At 41.3% G+C, this 23,781-nt stretch overlaps 2 protein-coding genes across 3 annotated transcripts in view; one reads left to right on the forward strand and one right to left on the reverse strand.

The window, feature by feature from the left end:
• The window catches only part of LOC128366018 (protein FAM8A1-like), a 305,711-nt gene that overhangs the window by 245,255 nt on the left and 36,675 nt on the right, over window positions 1–23,781 (reverse strand). The window lies entirely within an intron of this gene.
• Window positions 1–23,781, forward strand: part of itga8 (integrin, alpha 8) — a 38,794-nt gene that overhangs the window by 11,655 nt on the left and 3,358 nt on the right. For both annotated transcript variants that reach the window (XM_053326654.1, XM_053326653.1), the window contains 16 exons: window positions 739–795; window positions 879–931; window positions 1,023–1,228; window positions 4,174–4,371; window positions 8,675–8,720; window positions 8,856–8,963; window positions 14,054–14,109; window positions 14,453–14,610; window positions 14,718–14,852; window positions 15,669–15,736; window positions 16,256–16,403; window positions 17,208–17,300; window positions 20,231–20,310; window positions 20,838–20,918; window positions 22,177–22,282; window positions 23,450–23,608. In XM_053326654.1, the coding sequence (XP_053182629.1) occupies window positions 739–795; window positions 879–931; window positions 1,023–1,228; window positions 4,174–4,371; window positions 8,675–8,720; window positions 8,856–8,963; window positions 14,054–14,109; window positions 14,453–14,610; window positions 14,718–14,852; window positions 15,669–15,736; window positions 16,256–16,403; window positions 17,208–17,300; window positions 20,231–20,310; window positions 20,838–20,918; window positions 22,177–22,282; window positions 23,450–23,608 (1,752 nt within the window). The remainder of the gene's footprint in view (window positions 1–738; window positions 796–878; window positions 932–1,022; window positions 1,229–4,173; window positions 4,372–8,674; window positions 8,721–8,855; window positions 8,964–14,053; window positions 14,110–14,452; window positions 14,611–14,717; window positions 14,853–15,668; window positions 15,737–16,255; window positions 16,404–17,207; window positions 17,301–20,230; window positions 20,311–20,837; window positions 20,919–22,176; window positions 22,283–23,449; window positions 23,609–23,781) is intronic.

Genomic DNA, 23,781 nt, shown 5'->3' on the forward strand with positions numbered 1-23,781 from the left:
AGGACTCACCACATTGCGCACACACTCTGCAACAGTGTGTGTTTTATGTCTGGACACTGTAGCTAGTGCAAGAATGCACTTTCCTGTACAGACAGTGCACTGTAGGTGTGATAGAGGAGGGGGCCTGTAAGTCACAGTGGGAGTGTTGTGAGGGATGCAGGTAGGCCATGTCATAGGCCTGGCACTGGAGTAGCCGGATCAGGTTTATTTTGTCACCAATCTGACAACTCAGAGCACATGAAAGTTAAAATTTAAGCTAGTGATTCAATATTTGTGTTTATGCATGATCATCTGTCCATGTTCCTAAGTCTATCCCCGTTTAGTGTGTCTTTGAAACATCTGTGATTGGGTCAACGTGTATCCTCCTCCATGTGTGTGTGTGCATGCATGCATGTGTGTGTACGTTTATCCCCTGGCTGTCTCCATGTGGTTGTTATTTTAGGTCTTATGAAGGAATTCTCAGCCTCCCCCCTCCGTCTCTCCCCACGACCAGGGTTAGTATGGGGGGAAGGAGAGAAAGATGACAGGGAAAATGGTAAAGGCACAAAGAGGATGGTGGTGGGGGAGGGCAGGGAAAAGAAAGAGGTTTCAGTTGAATAAAAGCTTTTTTTGCGGTTTCTGACTTTTTTCCCCCCACATTCTTCATGTGCCTTCTTGTCAGACTGCTTGGCCATGTTTACTACTGGTGTTTTATTAGTTGTACTGTGTTATATCTAAGAGTCTATCTGCTTGTTTTAGGTGGCAATGATCAACTCCACCAATCTGACCTTCATTCAGAACTTCACAGGGGAACAGGTAGGAGCATCAACACATCCCAGTCACTCATGTTCTCATGTTCTCATGTTAATACTCATGTTCCTTTGTTTTCTGTCCCTCAGATGGCCTCCTATTTTGGCTACTCAGTGGCTGTCACTGATCTGAATGGAGATGGGTACAGTTGAAAACCTCCCTGTCACTCTCTATACATGCACACTCACTGTGCCTCTTTCTCTGACCATCGAAACTGCACTTTGTGTCTCTAGGACTGACGACGTGCTGGTTGGAGCACCCCTCTACATGGAGAGAGAGATGGAGAGCAAGCCCAGGGAGGTGGGGAGGGTGTACCTGTACCTGCAGATGAGCCCACTCACTTTCTCCAAACCTGTTGCCCTCACTGGCACACACACCTTCGGACGCTTTGGCACAGCTATAGCACCCCTGGGAGATGTCAACCAGGATGGATACAATGGTATGCTGAGAGGGTGAAGGAGAAGAATGGAGGGGAAAAAAGTATTTAAAAAGTCAAACATAAATTGAGCCAGAAATTAATCTGAGTAACATGCACAATGAGAGAGACAACAGAAAGCAAAATAGAAAGAGAAAGATATGGAGAGAAAATTAACAAAATCCTTTCATATATTTTGTGGCAGTGCATGAATCTCTTTCCACTGTACTGACCTTGTGTCCGTCCACATGAAGCTGTTTTTTTCAGGTAAACCCGATAACGGACAAATCTTTTTCTGTGTTTCCTGCACCTCATGCACTGTTTTGTGTCTGGCTGAGGAAATCCTATCAGATGCTTTACTTGAGAGTACCTAAAGCTCTTTAGCCAATCAGGAAGTGCAGCGATGAAAGGTTGTCTGTGTGAACTTGTTTCCTCCTGTGATGATCAGGGTTAAAACCATATGTGTGACTGCATGTGTGTGTGTGTGTGTGTGTGTGTGTGAGTTATTTTTAACTCTCCAGATGTGCCCTGAGATAAAATCATCTGGGAGTTTCTGTCCTGCAGCCCAGAGTTCATTCCTGTTCTATGTGTTTGTTTTATCTTCGCATTGATTGGACAAAGACAAACATACACACACACACACACACACACATACGCAAACCATGCAGCCTGCAGCCCTAATGCTCCATAGAGCACAGATCTAGTCTCTGCTGTTTAAAAATTAATGAATAGATGCACATCTGGTCCTCATATGGCATCAGTGCCACTGGTTTATGCTTTATTTATTCATTGACATTGTGTGTTAATGTGTGTCCCATCCTGGTAAACCATTTACCCTCAGCTCAATAACCAGTGGATCAATACTAAAGCTTTCTCTGGCAAGAAACGTAAATCACATCAGGCTGTCTGTTAGGATGTGACAGTCTCAACGGGGCGGTGATGGGACCTGAGAGTACATGGTGCCTCCCTGTGACAGGCAGGGACTTGTTGAGAGTTAATCTAATGAGAACACATCCATGTCTGTGCATGATTTCATTATTCAGCATTACATTATAGAGTCTCCATGGAAACATTGTGATGAGGGTTTTCAGCAGCTTCTCTTTACTAATGTCAAACTGCTGTGTGCGAATATACCTGTGCCCCCTTTTTGCATCTGTGCATAATCACTAGCAGTTCCCTTTTCTCTCAGCTATGACATTGATCCTCCCCCTCCACCCTTAGCAGAGACCTCATCACTCTGTTTCCAAATTCTTCATAAAAGCATAACCAAACCCATTTCCTCTCATCTCCACAGCTCTGTTGAGTGTCAGCTATTGAAACCTTACAATTTAGCTAATTTAATTTGCCATGTGGCTCTCTTGGTTTTTTCAATTGTATCAACCAACACTGGCTTTCTGTCACCATCACTTGAGTATCAGCCAATTTCTGTCTGTGAGTAAAAGTCTCTTATAGTGTTGGTCTCAGTGATCACAGTGGGTGTTCCACAGTGTGCTGTGATATCTGCATTGTGTGGGATGCTGTTAAGCGATGCCCATGAGTGACTTTCATATTATTTGAGGACATTTTTAAATAAGATGTTTGTTCTTTTTACACAGCTATTCAGCTATGTACACATACCCACGCATAGACATACAGACTCACACACACACAGGCTCATATATACACTTGCCCAAACACATGGTTGCATTTATCTTCTCTACCCCACAATCTGCTTCATGTGGAACTTGCTGTTTAGGCTGTGAGAGAGGGGGTCCAGAGACAAACAGGATGTCTAGAGTTGTTTGGACAGTACAGTACTGAAGGATACTGTTGTGTAGGACAGTGCAAATAGACATGGATATTTAGAGGTTAAAGGGTTAACACCCACAAATCTTCATGTTATAAAGTGAAACCACAGCTTTTTTTATGTCAGGACAGGTGTTTTCAGTATGCTACTGTTACTTTTCTATTTTATTTGTTTGTGGTGGTATTCTGTTGTTCCACTATAGTATTCAATGCCTGCATGTCTGAAGGAGTTCTTAAAGGAATAATTAAACATTTAGTGGAAATATGTTTACAGCCTTTTTGCCAAAAAATGAGATGTGTAGATCGATACCACCCTTGTTTTTAGACTGGAAGCAGGAGGAAGCAGCTAACCTGGCTCTGTTTGAAGTAAAAAAAGGAAACAAACGCCCACCACCGCCTTTCGATAATATTATTATCTTGTTTGTTTAATCCATACACAAACAGGAACTTTAAAAAAAATATATGGTCTGATGTAACTGGAAGTTGCTGCAACAAGTTTTTGGCAAGTCTCTTTCCATTTCAGACTATATCTGTTTAGGGCTTTGGCTAGTTTATTTTTAGGCATCGCAGAGAAAACTGATTGGGATTTGGTATATGTCCAGACTCAGGATAAGGTCAAACTAAACACAAATTGAGGGGGAGACAAACTTCGACACAACGGTAACTTCCTAGAGATGGCTATTGGCGATTTTTTACTGAACCAGACAAGAGATTTCCTCCTGCACCGAGTTGCAAAGCTAAGCTAACTGACTGCTGGCTATAGCTTCATATTTAACATACAAACATGAGAGTGGTATTAATGTTCTCATCTTGCTCTGAGCAACAAAGCAAATGAGCATTTCCCAAAATATTAGGTTAGCCTGCCCTGTAACGTTTTGCCAGATGCTGTTATACTGTGAGATTTAACCAAACATTTCCTATGCAGGGCGTAGTACTGAGTTACCTAGAATGCAATGATCTAAATAGTGCCCAAAAGATAGAAAAACTAGATAGTTAAACGAGTGGAAATTCAAGAAAAAAGTAAATGACCATCCTGACATGGTCCCCCAGTGCAGGTAAAGGAAGGTCAAGCTCTTTTTCGTCTTCTGTCATCCCCTCTACCTGTATGTTTTCCTCTGCTTCTGTCTCAGAGGGGCCTTAACCCTGCTGATGTCTAAACCATGCACATGTGTGTCATCCTTTAGACGTGGCGGTGGGCTGTCCATTCGGGGGAGAGGAGCGTGGGGGCAGAGTATTGATCTTTAATGGTAACAGAGACGTTGCCTCGCAAGGCCTGACGCTGAGCCAAGAGCTGAGAGCAGCCTGGACCTCCAGTGGCAGCTTGCCTGGATATGGATTTACTCTGAGAGGAGGCCAAGACCTGGACAACAATCAGTATCCTGGTAAATATTCACACTCAACAAGTTAATCCTATTCTATTCAGCTGAGATTGCAGCTCTACTCAACTCAACTATAATCAAAATTCTTCCACGGACTTGCATTCCTTCATTTCTCCACTTTCCTTCCAACTACTCTCATTACAGTCTCCCTCTTCTTCAGTCTTGACCTCCACATTTCATTGCTCCCCCCTTTGCACTCCTCCACCACCATCCCCATGTTCTCCTGTACTTGCTTTCCTCCTCGTCTCTGGTAAAGTCATCAGTTAGAAGAAGGGGGTATAAGGATGAGTGCCAGTGGACCACTGCCGCATCCATCCTGCAGGGATTTACAGTACTCAAGTAGGAGAGAAAACTTAAGATTGAGAGAGAGAAAGAAATATAATAATACATTATCCTTATGTTCATTCTGCCAGACATTCGAGACTTAGCCCATGTTCCTAAAACTATGAGCAGACAAAGCAGCATTCAATCAAATTACACACAGTAAGTTCCTACTTTATATGGCACCTACTTACTTTACCAGACACCTAACCTTTTGATGTCACTGAATGTAACAGAATCTGAAATACAAGTGAGGATTTTTTATATGAGTGTGAAGTTGTTTATATAAACCAATTTGAAACAAAGCTGGTCTGTAAAACCACTGTTTTACTACCTTATTTTCTCCCTAATTTGAAACCACTCCGCTCTCAGCTCGCTCTCATTACTTTTGTGCTTCCGCAGATTACTGAAATGGAGAATTTGTTTAATTTTACCTTTTCTTTCCTTTTCTTTGCCTCCACTCCCTTTTTCTTTTTCATCCTGCAACAATAACATATTCGTTCTCTCCACAAACAGGATATCAAGGGAAATACACACAAACATAAATACACACAGGTTCACATGTGTTGCTTGTGATCAGTTTCACTGGCAACAAGAGAGTGTGTGTTGAGTTTGTGCCAGGCTCCAGGTCATAGCTAGACCCTTTGCAGACCCATTGCAAATCAGAGATCCTGAACTAAAAACACTGTACAGTAAATACACATACAGGGGCTACAGGTTGAGTTGAAACTTAGGCTGGCGGAGGCCCTTTGGGAGGAAGAAGTAGAGTAGAAACTCTGGGTGGCAGAACTGTCAGCCAACACACACACACTGTGTACTGTATAAACATGAGCACAAACCTGCCGTGCACTGCTTGTGTCGTCTGTCATTAGAGAGTTGGCCGACGGAAGTGAGACACACACACATGGTGTGTCGTTAGCAGGGCAGTAAAGTCACACTGTTCAAAGGAGCCAGAGATGTTTGATCAGCATTATGAGAGGACTGCACAGGCGTCTGGGAGGCCTGCTAGAGTCACCATATGCTCCCATCAGCGTTAAATGTCATTACACTACTGCAGAAACACAGAGAGAGAGGGAAGGAGGATGATTAGTTGCTGCTTTTAGCTTTGATGGACTTTTTTTCTTAAGATTATGTCATATATCTGTGTTTTATTTAATAATTTACTGTGGGAAACTAAAGAAGAGTGCAAGAAATGACAAAGTAGGCAGTGCAGGAGCCAAAATGACACCCACACACCCACAAGGTCTACTGCTCAGAATTAACCTTAATTAAACTACAACATACCAAATCAGCAGCACTGAGTTCATGTTTCACTAATGCCTGAAGCCTGAAGTGTAGGTTAGGGTCAGCTGTATATCGGATGAGGGTCAGATTCCCTCAGGGTGCATTTTAGGTGCAGACAAGAGGTCAAAGGTCAAAAACTGACAACATTTTACTTGTCAATCACACCGACTTGCTGAGAGTTACAGAGACATCTCAGGGTCGTTGACTTGGATATATGTGGTGGTCGGGGGTTATTAGGTCAGTCATCTGTTTGGAAAGAAGGTGTAAAATTTATGACTGGGCTCTATGTCTACTCATGTACTGGATGTAGTTTGTCTTTTTTTCAACCACAATCTCAAATTTGTACTATTCTTTGTCTTTGAGTGATACTTTTTCATACATTTTTCAGAGGTTAAGGTATGTACCCCCAAATGACCAAAATGTACCTTAAATTAAACATGTACTATTAGACAATTTTGAGAAAATCTTGCCCAATCTGGAATAGCCACTTACTAAATACCCGCAGTGTGAAAATGTAGTTTCCTTTTTTTGTTTTATAAATGAATAATTTCCAGAACGTTACTGAATAGCCTTAAAATCCCAATCAGACACTCAAGAATAAAAAAATCCTCCATTTCTCTCTAAAAGCCGTCTCTTTTTCCACTGAGTGCCATTGACCTTTGACATTTCATGGAGGCCATCCCCTGCAGCCTAACAAGCTGCCAGGGCAGGCAGCCAATGACAGTTTGACAGTCTGTCTAAACTCTGTATGGAGGCCGTGTTTTCACAGCTCAAGACCAACACCATCAGCTAGAGCAGCTCAGTTACTGAGAGCATACCTGCACCTAGACCAGCCATCACTGAGTGAAGTGTACGTGCTGGAGTGTCAGCCCACTGCTGTGTTACTGCATGTACGCACACACTGACTTCAAATCAACAGTGGCATGCACGTCTTCCTATATGTAACGAAATGGGATTGACAGGGAAAGGAAAGTGGGCCGTTATTTGATTTAGCCCTCAGTGCAGCCACGCGTGCACACACACTCTAACACACACTTAACCCCCAAAGGTGCCCTCTCCTCAAATCAGACTCACGTCATTTTGAGAGTTGGGATAAGAAAGGCAGACAACCACTGTATCTAACATGTAAACCTACTTATGGCAGGAATGGAGTTAGATTTCTAGGTTACACAACTCCAACAGCGGGATGGATAAAAGAATTTGGAAAGGGAATGAGTGGGTCCCTCTGTGTCTCTCTCTCCATCTGCTTAAAACACACCTTGCTTCTAATGGCTTTCACAGATTGAGGTTTAAAGGCTAAATGCACAATCCTCTGCCCACCTTTTCTTCCCTATCATACCCCCCCCCCCCCCCCACCACCACCACCACCACCACCACCTTTTTCTGTACTCTTTTTCCCTTCTCCGTAACTCTTCAACTGCCTGACAAAAGCCACATCTTTTGGTCCTTTTTCATTGCAGGCTTTCACACACAGCCACACATAAGGACATAGAGCACCCTGGGGGGAAGAACGACAGGGCCTAAATGTTTAATGTTGTGGTTTCAGGGGGACTCACTGACTGCAGCCAAAGGCAGAAACAGATGTGCCTCTCTCAGATTCAATTAGTCCCCTTCTTCTAAAATACGCAGGAGAGGAAAGACACACCAAATGACAAGCAAAGTCTGTGAGAGTTCCACCAGCTAAGTCTGGTATCCTCCTGCAGCAGGTTACTGCAGCATTTTCTACTGGTAGTTTCTTCTAGTGCTGGAATTATTAATTGATTAATCACTCAGACTGAAAATTATTTGATAGTAAATTCAGAACATTCAAAAGTGAATATTTGCTATTCTGAGATTTAAGTCAGAAAAAAAACAAGCAATTTGAAGAATTGTGATGGGCATTTTTCACTGTTTTCTAATATTTCACAGACCAAACAACTAATCAATTAATGGAATACATATTGAACAAATTAATTTATAATGAAAATAGTCATTAGTTACCTCTCCCTGAGCAGCATGAGGTTATTCCATCTTTTTTAGGATCTCATAACTTAGTTTGGCTGCATCTGGCGGTGCTGGCTTGTATCCATTAAGTGCCTCTCTACAGTTTCAGATTGTTTTAATCAGCCCTTGTATATGTGCATGTGTGTGTCTGTGCCTTTGTCTATGTGCGGCTTTCATTGGTATGTGTCCCCTAACCACAACCATTAAATACCAGCTCTATTTTAAATTATGGGAGCCAATTAAAAATGTGTGTTCATCACAAAACCCATGAAAACAAGTAGAAATCACATATAAATGAGATCTGTAGCTGCTTATAATTAGGAGCTGTTGCTATGTTAGGCAGGCTGTTGGGAAATGTTGTTTAGTAAAATGTGATTGGAGTGATGTGAAGTTTCTAATGGCGCTGGAATGCGGCGTGGGGTCCCCCTCTTATAGCAGCACACGCACATATGAATGCACAATGAACAAATCAACACGTTCTGTTTATGAATTTAGTCTGAAGCGGGTCATGTGTGAAAGGAAAAGCTCGGTCATATGAAAATGTCAATGCAGTACCAATGTGTGCATGCATGTGTATCTGCGTCTGTGTTAAACGTGAGAAGTCTGTGTTTGATGAAGATTGTTGGAGACCTTGAAATCAGTCCCATCTGTGGCATTCTTTGAAGTTCTCTATTTCCCGTCTCCCTCTCTCTCTCTCTCCCTCTCTCTCTCTGTACAGATCTGATCGTGGGGGCTTTTGGCGCAGGCGAGGTGTCGGTGTACAGGTAAGAATGTACATGGTGTTCTGTGTTTTTCAAATGTTTTTAAAGCTTGTTTCTCAAATCTCTGCTTTTCCTGAAACTCCATGGCTCTCCCAAGTTCCTTTTAAATTGTATGTATTTATGTGTGCTTGTATGTAGATCTCGATCTGTAGTGTCTGTGGAAGCTGCAATGATCCTGACCCCCAGAATTCTGAACCCTGATGACCGACAGTGTCACCTGCCCCTCACAGACACCATGGTTACCTGGTAAGAAGAGCACACTTAAATACTCTCAGCTCCATACAGTGTTCAGTATATTCCAAACATCCCCATTATATACTGTATAAATCTGTCTTTGGGCTCCTCAATCAAAATCAATATGGCCTTTGTTCTCACTAGGATTAGGATGGAAAGCTTTTTAACAATGGAACAACAGAAGGATGGAAATTGTCAAATCTGATTATAAGATGTGAAAAGCAGCTCTTGGTCCCTGCATTTGCACCTAAATTGCTTATTTTTAATTTAACTGGATATTTTCTACACTTTTTTGTAGCATGTGACAGTTGTTGTTATCATTTTTTGTGTTGATAATGTTTGAACACTGCCATCTTCTACCTCAAAAATACGATTTCAATCTCATCAACTGGTTAAATAAAGGAACATTTAAAAAAAGATTAAATGTACTAATCTTCTTAATATAATCTTTTTTCTATTTAGTGTCCAAAAAATAAATACATACTGTACAATACAAAACATTAACCAAGCTGACAAATGCTTTGGAACACCGCTGACAATTAAACAGGCAAAATGTTTTCCCAACAAATTCATACTTGCTTTTCTTTTGTTTTTTGAGATGTTCCTCCTGCTCTGCACCACAGTCCACAGTTTATTGTAATTTGTTCCAGCTGTGTGTAGCTCCACTCCCGTTTGGCATTGCATTGTGGGACTATAATGGCCATCGACATCAACACTCTCAAAACTGAGCAATAATGAAAAGTGACATGTCAGTTTTTTATACTTAACTTAGCCACTTTTCTGGTGGAAATGCTCTACATACTTAGTTGTAATTCACTTATAGTATAGAACAAGGAGACTGTTCTAGTGCTTGTGTGTGTGTAAAGGTGAATAAATGAGTAATGACCTCCACTGCTGCAATGGACCCCAGATCTGTACTAGAAATCCTACTGCTTATACTGTATCACAATATGGTATGCAGTATAAAGTATACACAGTCACAAATCACACACACTCTGACAGACGTGACAAATATTTCACCCCTGTGTTCTAGACGTCTGCCATCGGCCAAGGTCTGTGTGTCTGTGTGTCTAATACAATAATTTAACTGCACATTGAAAAAGCATGCCATACTCATATAACCTGGAAATACAGATTTATGGGACCCTGCAATTAATTTTAAATAGCATAATTCTATTTTGATTATATTATTGCTTTTGTGGGCAACATGCTGGCTTTGAACAGTGTGGGGTTGAGTTTAGTTGAGGGGAACGAGTCTAAAGGCTCCTGCTGCCTCGCCACAGTCTGTTGTTGGTCCTAACTTATTGGGGCTGAAACCGCTGTAGGATTATTTGGATGAGAGAAGTGTGCTAGGCTAGTTGCCATCATGGTGTCTGTGTGTGTAGTGGTGTGTGTGTGTGTTGGCAGCGGCTGAAAAGGGAATAAGGTTTGAGTCAGATTGACAAAAAGCACTAAACTGTGGAATTCTGTCAAAACAAAACTCGGCTTATTCAAATAAACCGCCATAAAATTTGGTCGGAGGTATGGAATCTGATAGGCAATAGGACACACACACACACACACACACACACACACACACACACGCACGCAGAGAGTCAAACAGCAGCTCATAGAATAAGGGATGTTTTAGGGGTGAAGATTTTTGGGCATTGCAGTTGTTTCTCTGCAGTGAGACTGGATGGAAGCCCCAGCTTGAGCCTCTCATGTATTACAATAACAGTAGAGTCACAAGGGTAAGCATCTGATTTTCTGCTATCTTTGAAAAAGGTAGTTGTATAACATCACTTTTATTAATTTCCAGAATGCTCAAAGACTTTAAACCATCTGGATGGGAAAAATAACCAACTTCCATTGTGTAACTATATTTCCTGATCCAAACAAAGATGGTAGCTCAAAAATGACACAACTCTTAGATCAATTTGTACAAAATGAGCCAAATCTTTCCAATATTAAGCTTGTGTCTTACAAAAGGAGCAACCTACTCATTTAAAAATATATAGACACGACTTGAGAAATGGTTTGAAAATCTTTTTGAGTGAGAAAGCAGCGGATGTTGTTGCAGTTACTGTTGTTATGTGGCTGTCATCAATATTTCATATCAGTATTAATATTAACAATGGGTCACATGACTGCTTTACCAAACTCTGCATTTCCTCTCAGCTACATAGCATCTCGTGGCTCATTATTCCTGGTCCACAACTTTGTGTTCTGCTTTAGTCTCACCACTCAAAATAATGTTTTTGTCACAAAAGGCTTAAAGCGACTCTTACCTTTCTTACATTTCACACAGCAACAGCAACAACCCCTTCTCCCACCTGTGTCCCACCCCTGCATATCCACAACAGACCCTCTTCCGGGTGGGGGTGTGCACACGCAATTACGTAATGCGGAAGTGGAAAACAGGCAGGTCGCTCGGCCAATCATATCATTCAGACCGAATGATGTGATTGGTCAGAGTTTTCTATGCCTGGTGGATCTCTATAAGATTTGAGAGTGCTATTACCTTATTAACAGCATTTTAACCTAAACAAAACAATGTGTAAAAATGTAACAAAGGTAAGGGTCACTTTAAAATAAAAACAATTGGACTTGAATTCATCAGGTGGCCAGAAACATTACTTCAAATGAATGCTTACATTGGTATTTACCTGCTGTATGTGTTAACAGTTATTGCCTGCTTAAACGACCCTCTTGGTTTACAAAGATCCAAACAATTCTTTAGGAAAATCAGACGTTTATCCCTGTGATTCAAATTTAATAATAATAATAATACGAGGCACAATCTTGGGCTAGATAGGAAGATGAAGGAGTGGAGGAAAAGGAGGGACAGCTACTTAATGACCAGTTTTAAATTAAACGTTTTTTCTTGTGAAGTGGATCCAGGGTTATGAAGGTAGGGCTATATGTGTGCATGTTTCCAGGGAGGGTGAGTGGGCAATGTGCAGGGTGGTGGAGCACAGATGCATTTTGGGGAAAATTACACACAGTAATGACTAACCAAGCACCAGCGCTGTTGTCAGTAAAATGGGGGTCATTTCCGTGCTGCCTACACTTAAGTTTGACACACAGTGCTTATTAGAGCCACACTTGAGTACACCCACCCAAAAAAACGAAACACACATGCTTACATGCAACACATATTAAATACACATGAAACCACCTGGAAAGGTCAGAATGACTTAGGGGAGTGATTTTCAAAATAGAAACTGGTACTTTGTCACACACACACACACACACACACACACACACACACACACACACACACACACACACACACACACACACACACACACACACACATTTTTTTTAAACTCACATCTGCATCACACACATTTAACACAGGGAAACTAGCTCATCATTACTGTGTCATCTAATTGGGACCCTAATTATTAACAAACACAACATCTGCATTTTGGTTGTTAGGGTTTGTGAACTGAAACCAAACAAACAATGATCACATGCAGTCATTTACTTCATGCCTCATATTGCTCGGTCTTAACTGGAGAATCAGGAGTGTTGCGTCTGTAAGCTTCCTAGGATTAGTGGATAGGCTATTAACAGTGCTGAGCTCCCTGTGTGGGAGTCAGTTTTCCTGTTCTTGATTAAAGAGGTGATAAGACACACGCACACACATACGTTCATAAACACATAAATAGAGGAAATGCATAATTATTTCCCAGTCTCCCATGTCTGTGTGTCTAATAGAAGGGTTCAAAGGGCCCCCAGCAGAATTTCCCACTGCCCCCCAGAGTACAGGAAGGAATAAATTCCTATTGGCAGCGGAGGGGATCAAATTAGTTAGATAGTTATTTAGATGGCTAGTTTGCTAGTCGTATAGTTATTGTATTTTGTCATGCATATACAGGAACACTGGGGTTGAAGCTGAGTCTTATTGTACTGTCATGTTGTTGTTTTTAAGAAGTCACTGCCATGACAGACAAGTGATTTTTGGTGCTTACACTGATTATATATTTATATGTTCATAGCCTGCATGTGCTTACAAATTACTATGAACCACAAGTTTTACATTTATGTTACAAAAAGTCAAGAAATAAAGAATACCAATTCAGGCAACTTACACAATCAGATTTGAAGACCTTCATGTCCACAATAGTATCTATAAACCACTTACATTAATAATTGCAGCTTGCAAAAGTAATTACACTAATTAGTAAGGGTGTGATGATACACTCAGCTCATGAGACGAGACATAATATTGGGTTCACGAGATCGAGACGAGACAAGATTTTAACTATGTTCTTAAGAAAACTTCAATGAGGAAACATGGCTGGTCTTTTATTTGAAAGTCACAAAATGCGAAATGATGCAGGTGCATTTTGAAATGTTTTAACTAATCATCTTGTAATGAATGTCACTTCAGTTCTACTTTCTAAGTATGAATTATCATACACAGTATGCAATATGCAAGCATTGTAAAAGGTTTCCCCATATAGATAGATATTTTATAGATGGATAATTTTGGTATTTATGGAAATAACAACCATAAATACCAAAATTATATACAATCACAAACACCAAAAAGTGAATTATAAAGAATAGAAACAATTCTAGTATATAAATATAAATATAAGAAGAAGACATGACGTGCAAATGAGCGACGAGACCTCAACGAGAAATATCGTCACGTTTTAATCTCGTGATACGCGACCTCGTCACACCCCTGCTAATTAGTCAATTTTGTCATTTGTTCCATGATTCTGAGACAAAGTAACTTTTCAACCATTTCCATTTTTATTTGGAATCCACCAGAATATTTCAGAGGTTTACCAAGCTGTTTTATTGTGGTGGTTAGTTGCAACACTCCTACAGGTGTCCTTATTATTTGTCAGCAGAGACTTAAATGAAAGGAGCCTTATGGTATTATGAGTTGATTAATCTTTTAGTACACAAGGCTGCAGTGAGAATCGGACCCCAGACATTGGCAGCCATGTATTTTCTTCACTTTGTCAGTAAGGATGTGAGCTGATAGACGGCTGGGATGTCTTAATAATGTGCTGATCTTGTAGAACACACTAACAGTCATCAAAAACCTCCCTTTCTCTTGTCTAACTCTATGTCCTCTGCATATTCTCTTCCTCCAGTCTCAAGGTGGATGTGTGTGCGGCAGTGAGCGGTGTGGGGATCCCCAGCTCTGTGGGTAAGCAGCTGCAGACAAAATGGTGGGAGAGAGAAACAAAAGGGGAAAAGCACAATGGGTGGGTCAGTAGTCAGAGCCAGCTCTTTTGAACATCTCATTAGAGATTTCTGCTGAGAAACAGCTGCTCTGCTGTTGGGTGGGAACAAGAATCAGAGAGGCAGACACAGACACAGACAGTGGAGGTGTAAAGTACATTTTTTCCACTGTCTGATCATGCTCTGTAGAATAAAACACCCACAAATGGCTCCTTACTATAATAAAAAGTCACATACATACAATCAGACATTCACAGGAATTGGACCATGTAGATTACACTCATCTTTTCCTGCATCCGTCTCCTCAGACCTGAAAGCAGAGCTTCAACTGGATTGGTTGAAAGGCACCAGGGGTGGAGTCAAGAGAGTTCTCTTCCTGGATACTCAGCAGCCTCATCACACAGGGCTCCTCAGGCTGGGTCACAATCGTCCACGTTCATGCCTGAGCTATGTCATTTACCTGAGAGTGAGCAAATCACACAGCACACACACGTAAACGCAGATTAATGAGCTTTGCATACACTGTTGTGTGTCAGACAAAGCTGAATAACACGATTTTTTTTTCCTTCTCAGGAGGAGGATGAGTTCAGGGACAAATTAAGTCCCATCTCACTGGCTCTGAACTACAGCTTAGCCTCCCCTTCTCCTCATGGCCACGACCTCCCACCTGTCCTCAACCACTACAGCAGCACCTTCCTTCAAGAGCATGTGGGTATATACACTGTACAGTATATGCAGACACAAGCCAAGTTACTCTTTCTTCGATTAAAAAAAGATGCACTCTCCTTGGACACAGAAAGTCTTATTAAAAAGTAATCATCTAATCTTTAACCCGTCATTCAGTATTAACCTCAAATTTGCCTTTTCCCAGTACAGTGGACATGGATGGTCAACTTAGACCTTCTTTCTCAGATCAGTTGTAAGATGAAGAACTTACTTGGCTGGCAGGCATAGGCAATGAAAAAAAAAGAAGAAGAAAGGGTTTGCTGTACACCAAAAACAACTCTAGACCAGATTAAAACTTCTTGGTTATTATTTGTCTAACAAACAAGCCCAATGAAAAATAAGCAAAACACTTCACTCTTCCACTTGCAGAAAATGTTAAAGTACCAAAAGTGATTGGGATTTGTGAGAATTGGTGCGTAAGAAGCCCTTTCTTCATCCTTCATTTTAATGCTAAATTGTGTTATACACAATCATGGACCTTACCTTATGTTACCCCACTGAAGAAGCAGTTTTTAACACACACAGACAGAGAATTGGGTAAATAGATAGATAGATCTTTTTTTTTTTTAAATAACCAAACCCATTTCCAGCCCAATGCTGGGTTCATCAAAACAGCACACTACCAACCTACGCACACCTGACCTCACTCTGCTGCCCAAAACCTTGATAGCAGACCTCTAGTGTGTGTGTTTTTTATATTTTTGGTTCGATGATGATGATAGTAATGATGATGATGTCCAGTGTACCTTAAACATTTCCTCTTGACAATGTCCCCCTCTGTGCCCATCTCCCCCTCAGGCCTATATTCTCTTGGACTGTGGTGACGACAATATTTGTATCCCTGACCTCCAGCTCTCTGCCAGCATGTAAGACTGACACAGCCACGCCCTCTGACCTCAGCCCGTAAACACTCGACACTTCAGAGAAGACAAACACAGATACACACGCACATGCACACATCTAAACTAAAGAAACTATGTCTGTTATTCCTCACACAATGAGCAAAGTTTACACTCAAGTTGCTAACATTATAGTTCCATTTACCATGTGGTGCTGGTCTGTGTGGATATGTGATTGAGCCTGTTCTCTAGTCTATAGTGTTTCCAGCTGTACCATATCTCCATGGCAGCGTTATACAAACATCCTGTCACCCTCTACAGACTGACACACACATTGTCTCACATACACACCGCATTCCATGCAGTTGACCAGATTGCATATAAACCAAAAGTTGAATCCCAAAAATTAAAAATGTAATTTTACAAAAAACACAGGAGGGGATGTAACAGCAGAAAAGTGCTTCATGTTCTTTGTTCACTACATGACTGAAAGGATGTCTTTTCTCTCTCTACTGTTCTCTCTGTAATTAAAACACAAACTCACAGGGATCGCTCAGAGCTAGTGATTGGAGATGACAATCTGGTAATGTTGACCATCAGTGCGGTGAACCGAGGCGAGGGAGCCTACGAGACAGAGCTCCACACACTGATACCACCAGAGGCAGACTACATTGGATTGGAGCGGAAAGTTGAGGTAGGCAGACACACTTACACACATTGCATACAGATTTGCCTGAAATCAATTACCGTGGTTTGATGTTAAGAGTCAGTAGGGTGGATACTGATATAGGAGTAGCAGTTGTCTTATCATGATTGAAGCAAGTGCCAAGTGACCATATGAGACGAGGAAGTGAGCTATTTGAGGTTGCAGTTACAGTATGACATCACATCCTGTTGTGTCTCTGTGGTGTGTGTTTGTTTGGAGTGATTAAGGCAAAGCTATCAGCAGGGTATGCTTTACTGGCAACAGCCCAAAAACCCCTATTATGATTTACAAGCTGCATTAGTGACCACGGAAATGGATAGGGTCAAATGCTGTGTGGGTGTATGTGTGTGTGTGTGTGTGTGTGTGTGTGTGTGTGTGTGTGTGTGTGTGTGTGTGTGTGTGTGTGTGTGTGTGTGTGTGTGCGTGTGTGTGTGCGCGTGTGTGTGTGCGCGTGTGTGTGTGTGTGTGTGCGTGTGTGCGTGCGTGTGTGTGTGTGTTTGCACTCGTGTGCACTAATGAGTGTGTAATGGAGCAGTTTGATTGATGAGGTTGTTACTGTCAGAGCATTCATCACTCTTCCTCTGCTGCCCTCCTTCTCTTTTTCACTCCCTGGCTCCCTTCCCCCTTTGATGGTGTTATACTTTCCTCCCTTGCTCTTCTTTTCCTCTTGACTCTTGCTGCTCCCTATTTGTCACTTTCATTCACCTTGTCATATCATCTCATTCACTTTTCTTGTATTTTCCTCTCTTTTCTTTCTCGTTTTGCATAATCTCCTCTCCTCTCTTCCTCTAGTCGCTGTCTCAGTTAAACTGCGAGTACAAGATGGTCAACGAGTCCCGCATGGTGGTGTGTGACCTGGGGAATCCAATGGTGGCTGGGACAGAGGTGAGATATCACACATAAAAGCACACATGTACACTTTTCTTTTGAAACATCATTTTAAACATCCATGCTAAGAAGCTGTGAGTGTTACTCATCAGGTTTAATTCATGCTGATTGATGGTTTCCAATGATTACTGATCATCACCTTGACCCTCATTCCATACTCTGACTCCCTTGACTATATGTCACAATCGATGTGTGTGTGTGTGCCTAAGTGTACGTCAGTGTGTAATAATAATAATCCATTTAGTTCATGGCTGACACATGCAGGAAGCTAAGGCTTTGCAAAGTAGTGGTCCTTTCCGACATGAAATCCAACCATGTTGGTGTATGTGCACCACATGACATGTCACTTGTGCTTCAGTGTGTGAGTGTGGGTGTAACTGTGAATGTAGGATTTTACAAAAGGTGTCAAGGCCGGTACAGAGGTGCATTTAAGCTTTGGAGGTGACACACAGCATTCTGATAAATCAATTATGTGGTCATGTTTCACCGTTGGGGGAGGAGAATATAACAAGGCATGTGAAATGGACTAGAGGCGTGTGTGTGTGTGTGTGTGTGTGTGTGTGTGTGTGTGTGTGTGTGTGTGTGCGTGTGTGCGCGCGCTCCCTAGCTGTCCAGATGTTTCCCATATTTAACTTTCCCCATGCCCAATTGGCGGTTCAGGAATCTGTGAGCTTATGCAGAACATACCTCCATATACCCCATACAGACTCTGGTTATATTGTGCAACTAAATAGCTCTCATCATCAGAGTTCATTTCTTGTGCCTCATGACACAGCTGTGGTGCGTCACTGTGCAGGGTGATCAGAGTAGGAGGTACATGCCTTTGGCCTCATGCTTCATGCTGGCTTTGGCTTCAGTTTTTGTGCCCATCTGCTGGCCTGTGTCTCTCTGGTTTCTCTTTCTTTCTTTGTCTTCATTTCAGTTCAGTGAGCTTTGAAAGCTTAAAGCAAAATTCAAGCACAAACCAAGTTTTAGCAGTATTTGTGATTTGATGCTACAAATTTATTTAAATAAACAATGTTTAGATCCCAGTCGAATCTTCATCTAGTCAAAACATTTTGACCCTTTTTAGCTAGGGCTGCAACTAATAATTATTTTCATTATTAGTTAGTCTGGAGATTACTTTCTTGATTAATCAATTAATTGTTTTGTCTTAAAAATGCCAAAAAATGATTTTTATAGTTATAATGTCTTAGAGCCCAACGAGATGTCTTCAAGTTTGTTTTGTCTGATCAGTCCAAAATCCAAAGATATATAGTTCACTTTCCTGTTTAACTTATAAACATTTCAAAACCCCCATTTGAGAGGTTGTTACTAAAAAATGTGTCCCTTAAAAATTAAAACAATTATTTGATTATCAAATGATCTATTAATGGACTAATTGTAGCAGATCTATTTTAAACCCAAAGTTCAATAAATGAATGAAAATGTTGATTTCAATAAATGAGCAGGTAATGGTCAGTCATTTGTAACAGTGAGGCAATTTGGTCATTTTTCCATGAAATGTATATATATTTGTGATATCAATTCTGGATAAATATTATTTTTAAGCTTGTGACATTATATTCACCAGATGAGTTAAGTATACTTCTTTGGTATGAAACACTCCCTATAGGCTTGAAAAGAGCTGCAGCAGAGGTCAGCTTGAATTCTTAATGGGTTATAATGGATTCTGACGGTGGTAAGTCTCAATGACTGTCAAAAAGCATCAAAACATCTTTAGAAAGTTTGCAAACCACTACATTAGCATAACCCTCTTCTCAGTATTGTTCTAAACATTCAGCATTTTGCCAAAATGAGGCTATTTAAAAACTATGGCTTCCTTTAGAGCTTTATGGGTGGAAATTAGCACAACACAGAAATGTATTTAGTGAAGTTGTGGCAAGAAAATATTGTTTGGAATATACTGACTACAGATGGACAACAAAGAATTTGACTACATCGCAAGACTGCTTTGAGAAACTTTTTGTGGATGTTTTGATTATTTTCCTCCACTGTGAAAATGTGCAATCCATTGTAACCAACATGAATTGTAGCTGACCCCAGTTGCTGGTCTCTCGAAAAGACAAAAAATGCAAACTTTTAACAGCCACTTTCCAAGCCTCAGGGTGAGTTTTGGATACTTACAAAACTGATTTAATGATTTTAAGAAACATAGTCAGCCTTGATGGAACCTCCTGCTCCCCTCTCTGCAACAGTGAGTGTCATAGCTGATAGTGACGTCCTCTCTGTGACCAACTTACACTCATTTGGTCTCTGTGTCTTTGATTCTTCCCTGCCTGGCTCTTCTCCTTCAGTCTCGCTAATGTGTCCCATAAAGACAGCCTGACTTTGTAGTCCCCCCCCCCCTCCTCCTGCCTCTTGAAGTGTTACTGCGAGTCTGCATGCTGTCATTTCCCTCCATGGACCATGTGTTTGATCTGTTGTTCAGTAGAGCTGGTATGCTTGTACGCACACGCTGTTGTCGTACAGTCGATGATGAACTAAATCTTCCATGTGTTATGAGTTAGCCTGGAGGACGGGGGATTTAAACTGGGGAGAGACAAGGAACTTAAATGTAGCCTTTAAGTGTGTGTTTGCTTGTGTAGTCTGGATTTTCTCAGATTTTAGATTTCAGATTTCTGCTGTTGTCAACACACACACACACACACACACACACACACACACACACACACACACACACACACACACAAACCTGAACTTCTGCTCACATAATAACAGAAGAAGATCTCATTAAGGGGGTTTTCTGTCTATCACTGAACACGCATATTGTGACCTTTGATGTGCAGACCCATCATCTTCCTCTCTCTCTCTCTCTCTCTCTCTCTCTCTCTCTCTCTCTCTCTGTCATCTCTCTTCAACTGTCCTCCTCTTTTTCCTGTCACATGTTTTTTATATGTTCTCTTGTTTTGCATTTTCTCTCCTAGCTGTCTGTTGGTTTGCGATTCTCTGTCCAAAGGCTGGATGACGCTGGACCAAAGATAAGCTTTGAGCTACAGATCCACAGGTGACACACCCACCCACATTCACACACTCACACTCACACACGCACATGCACATACATACACACACACACACACACACACACACACACACACACACACACACACACACACATGCAAACAAAGATCTGTTTGTATTTCGTCTGAGCCATGTAAATAAGTTCTGTGTCTGTCCTGATCCTGTCACTGTCTGTGGTTTGATGGAACTAACCGCAGAGACAGAGCAAGACAGATGGCCCAAAGGAACTAGAGAGAGGAGACAAGCTCTACACAACATGTCCACTGTTTGCTGTGTTGTAGTGGTTTTGATGTATCACATCACAAGACACAGATACAGACTGGGCTGGGGATAGCTGAACATAAAAATACAGCTTCATTATGTGCTTTCTTGAGCCTTTGCTGTCACTCAGCTTTCAGCATGGGTGTCCTCCCTCATGCCACTAACCACACATTATGTTCAATTCGGTTAAATTCATAGTCAGTGTGTTTGTATTTTTTTATGCCTTGAAACTCACTGTTATTCTCTCCACAGCTCCAACAAAGATAACTCTGACAGCAACCTAGTCAGTTTGAATCTGTCCATCGTTGCCAAAGCTCAACTCGATTTACGTGGGTAAGTCTAGCATGCTTGCATGCCAGAGTGTGGCGTCTGAGAAACAGTGACAGAAATTCTTTGTTGTTGTGTTTGGTACCCAGACATTCTACCACTGATCTGGTTTCAGTCTGAATTTTTTGGTGTTTGCAGGATATTACTGTTCCTTTTGAACTGTTTAAATGTGTGGATTCTGTTTATGTACAGATGGAAAACAGCATGAAAACACATTTTTAGAAATAAATTTGACCTAATCATGTGCACATGGGACACTTATGAGTCTCTAACATGTTCATAGATGCCCAAATGCCTGCTGACACATACACAAACACCCATGCACTTCAAAGCATGGAGCCTTGCATGGCATTGTTTGGGTGTGGTCAGCTGTGCACACAAACACATGAGGACTTGTGACGAAAGAGACGAGGACATACAAGTACCTGTATTTTTGTTGTGACTGTGTCCTGCTTCAGCTGTGTCAATGTTGGCATTTTATATTTTACATTTTAAAATCTAAATCACTGTTGTCATGATACATAGTGATTACATGAAGTCACTGGAACATAATCATGAGGCTGTGATTGTCTCTTACACCCATATTAAAAAAAATCACACCTGAGTGGAGACTGGGTGAGTTGGGGTAGTCAGGGGGCATGTTTCAGTTCAGTAGCACATTCAGTTAGCTTGTTGCTACATTCCTGTTATGGGTAATGTACTTTCCACCTTAATTGGCAAACATGTTTACCCACTGAGGTCAGACTACCTCGAAATCTTCATTATGACAGTATCAAATTGGGCAGAGTCAACTTTGCAGTAATTACATTTCCATGTCAGGGGCAGTTGACTAGAGTATTAATGGTAAAATTACATATAAATAATACTGATTGTCAATATGCAGTGTAAATGAATGTGTTGACAGCACAAAAATGTTTTTATATGCAATTTCTCTTTAAAAAGGAACACAAAAAGACAACTTTACTCTTGCAGGCATGGTGTGCAATCTTAGCATTATGTAAAAAGATAGATATGTACAGTATTGTAAAAGAGTTTTTGGCCACTGTAATTATTCATTGTCTCCTTACTGGCCATGACAGTGTACATACATACATACATACATGTAAAGCTCCACAGTTCAACTAGGGCTAGTTTGAGGCTTCAGCAATCTGAGCCATGGTGGAGTCATGTCTACGACTTTTGACAAAAATCAAGACCTTCACTTTCACATGTATACTGTATGAATCTTAAGTAAAGGTGACTGAGCTATTTCTCCTCCCTACAGGGTGTCTCATCCCTCTCAGGTGGTGCTGCCATTTCCACGCTGGGAACCAAAAGAAAAGCCTGTGAAAGAGGACGACGTGGGACCACAAGTAACACACATTTATGAGGTAAATGCACTCCCTTGCTTCAAAACAAAGCCGATGAGCCTCATCTGCTGTGGTGAGGAAGGGAAAAGGTATTTTTCAGAGATATGGAAGTATTGGGCTCTGTGGTTTTGTTTTTGTTGTCGTTGGTCAGAAAACATGTCTCCTTTATGTGCAGAAAAAGAGTGTGGAAAGTTGTAAATTAGGGTACAGCAAGAAGGGGCTCTATAGGTGAATTAAACAGTAACACACACACACACACAGTAAAACCAGTAGCTCTATAAAGAATTGAGGTCTGGCTGATCAAAGGTTTCCAGCTCAGCAGTTAATTACTTCTGTGAAGGCGGGAAAGAGAAAGAAGGAGGGAAAACAGAGAAAGGAATATGGAGGAAGGCAGGGAGCGAGGAGGAAGGGAGGGTTGTTCTTAAGACTGGACATAGAGTAATGAGTGATAATTGTTGAGAGGGAAAACAAGGTCAAACAGAGGTACAGACAAATAGACAGAACGAGGGAGGATGGCAGACAGACTGGCGGCAGTTTACAATAGGGGTACGAATGTGTGTGTGTGTGCTGTACATGTGATTGCTTTTTGTTTTTAAGGGACGGCTGCTTCATTGAACCAGAGTGCAGCAGTGTCTGGCCTGTCCTGCAGCTGATAATGATTTTCATTTGCGGTACATTTCCCAGTTGGCAGCTGCTTCTAGTTAGAGAGGACAGAGTTTTTGCTCTTGCAGAATTCCTGCCCTGCAGCACCAGGATCATGTCCTGTTTGGATGACTTGCTTCAGTGTTAATGACTGTGTGTGTGTGCGTGTGTGCGTGCGTGTGTACGTGTGTGTGTGCACACGTACGTGTGTGTGAGAGAGAGAACACAGATCCTGGTTTAAAAAAAGATGATTAATTAAATTGATGGTTCATTTAGGCTCATAATTCATTTATCCTCATTTTAATGCAGAATGATGAGCCAGGTGATGTTGTGGGTTTTACTTGTCTCTTGTTTCAGTCCCCAGTGACTGAAGGCTGCGTTAGTATTATCTCAATAAAACACAGGTGGCCTGTGTCATCATCCCACAGTTATGATAACCTAATTATAGCCTCAGTCGCCTGAGACCTCCTAATAAGACGAGAGGAGAGCACAAAACTGACAACTTGCTGTTTTTTTCCCTCTTTCTCTCCCTCTCTCTGTCTCCAGCTCCATAACTCTGGTCCCAGCAGTATTGGGGAAGCTGAGCTCCAGGTTGGCTGGCCTTCCCGTTTCCGTGACGAGAACCTGCTGTATGCCATGGAGATTCAAACTGACGGACCAATTAGCTGCAGGACGAACACCAGCCTCAACCCGCTTGGCCTTCAGGTATCACTAAAATATATGAACATATACAAGTTTATGCATGCAGACACATATTTAAAAACACATTTTAAAACCCCAGTATGTAAAGTAAAAGTAATGTAAAAACATTTTGCCTTCAGCTAAAATGATTATGTCAACTTGTAGTTTGTATAAATAGCCTTTGTAACCACTCATTT

Source organism: Scomber japonicus, chromosome 10 (assembly GCF_027409825.1).
Source record: "Scomber japonicus isolate fScoJap1 chromosome 10, fScoJap1.pri, whole genome shotgun sequence".
In the NCBI taxonomy this organism is placed as follows: Eukaryota; Metazoa; Chordata; class Actinopteri; order Scombriformes; family Scombridae; genus Scomber; species Scomber japonicus.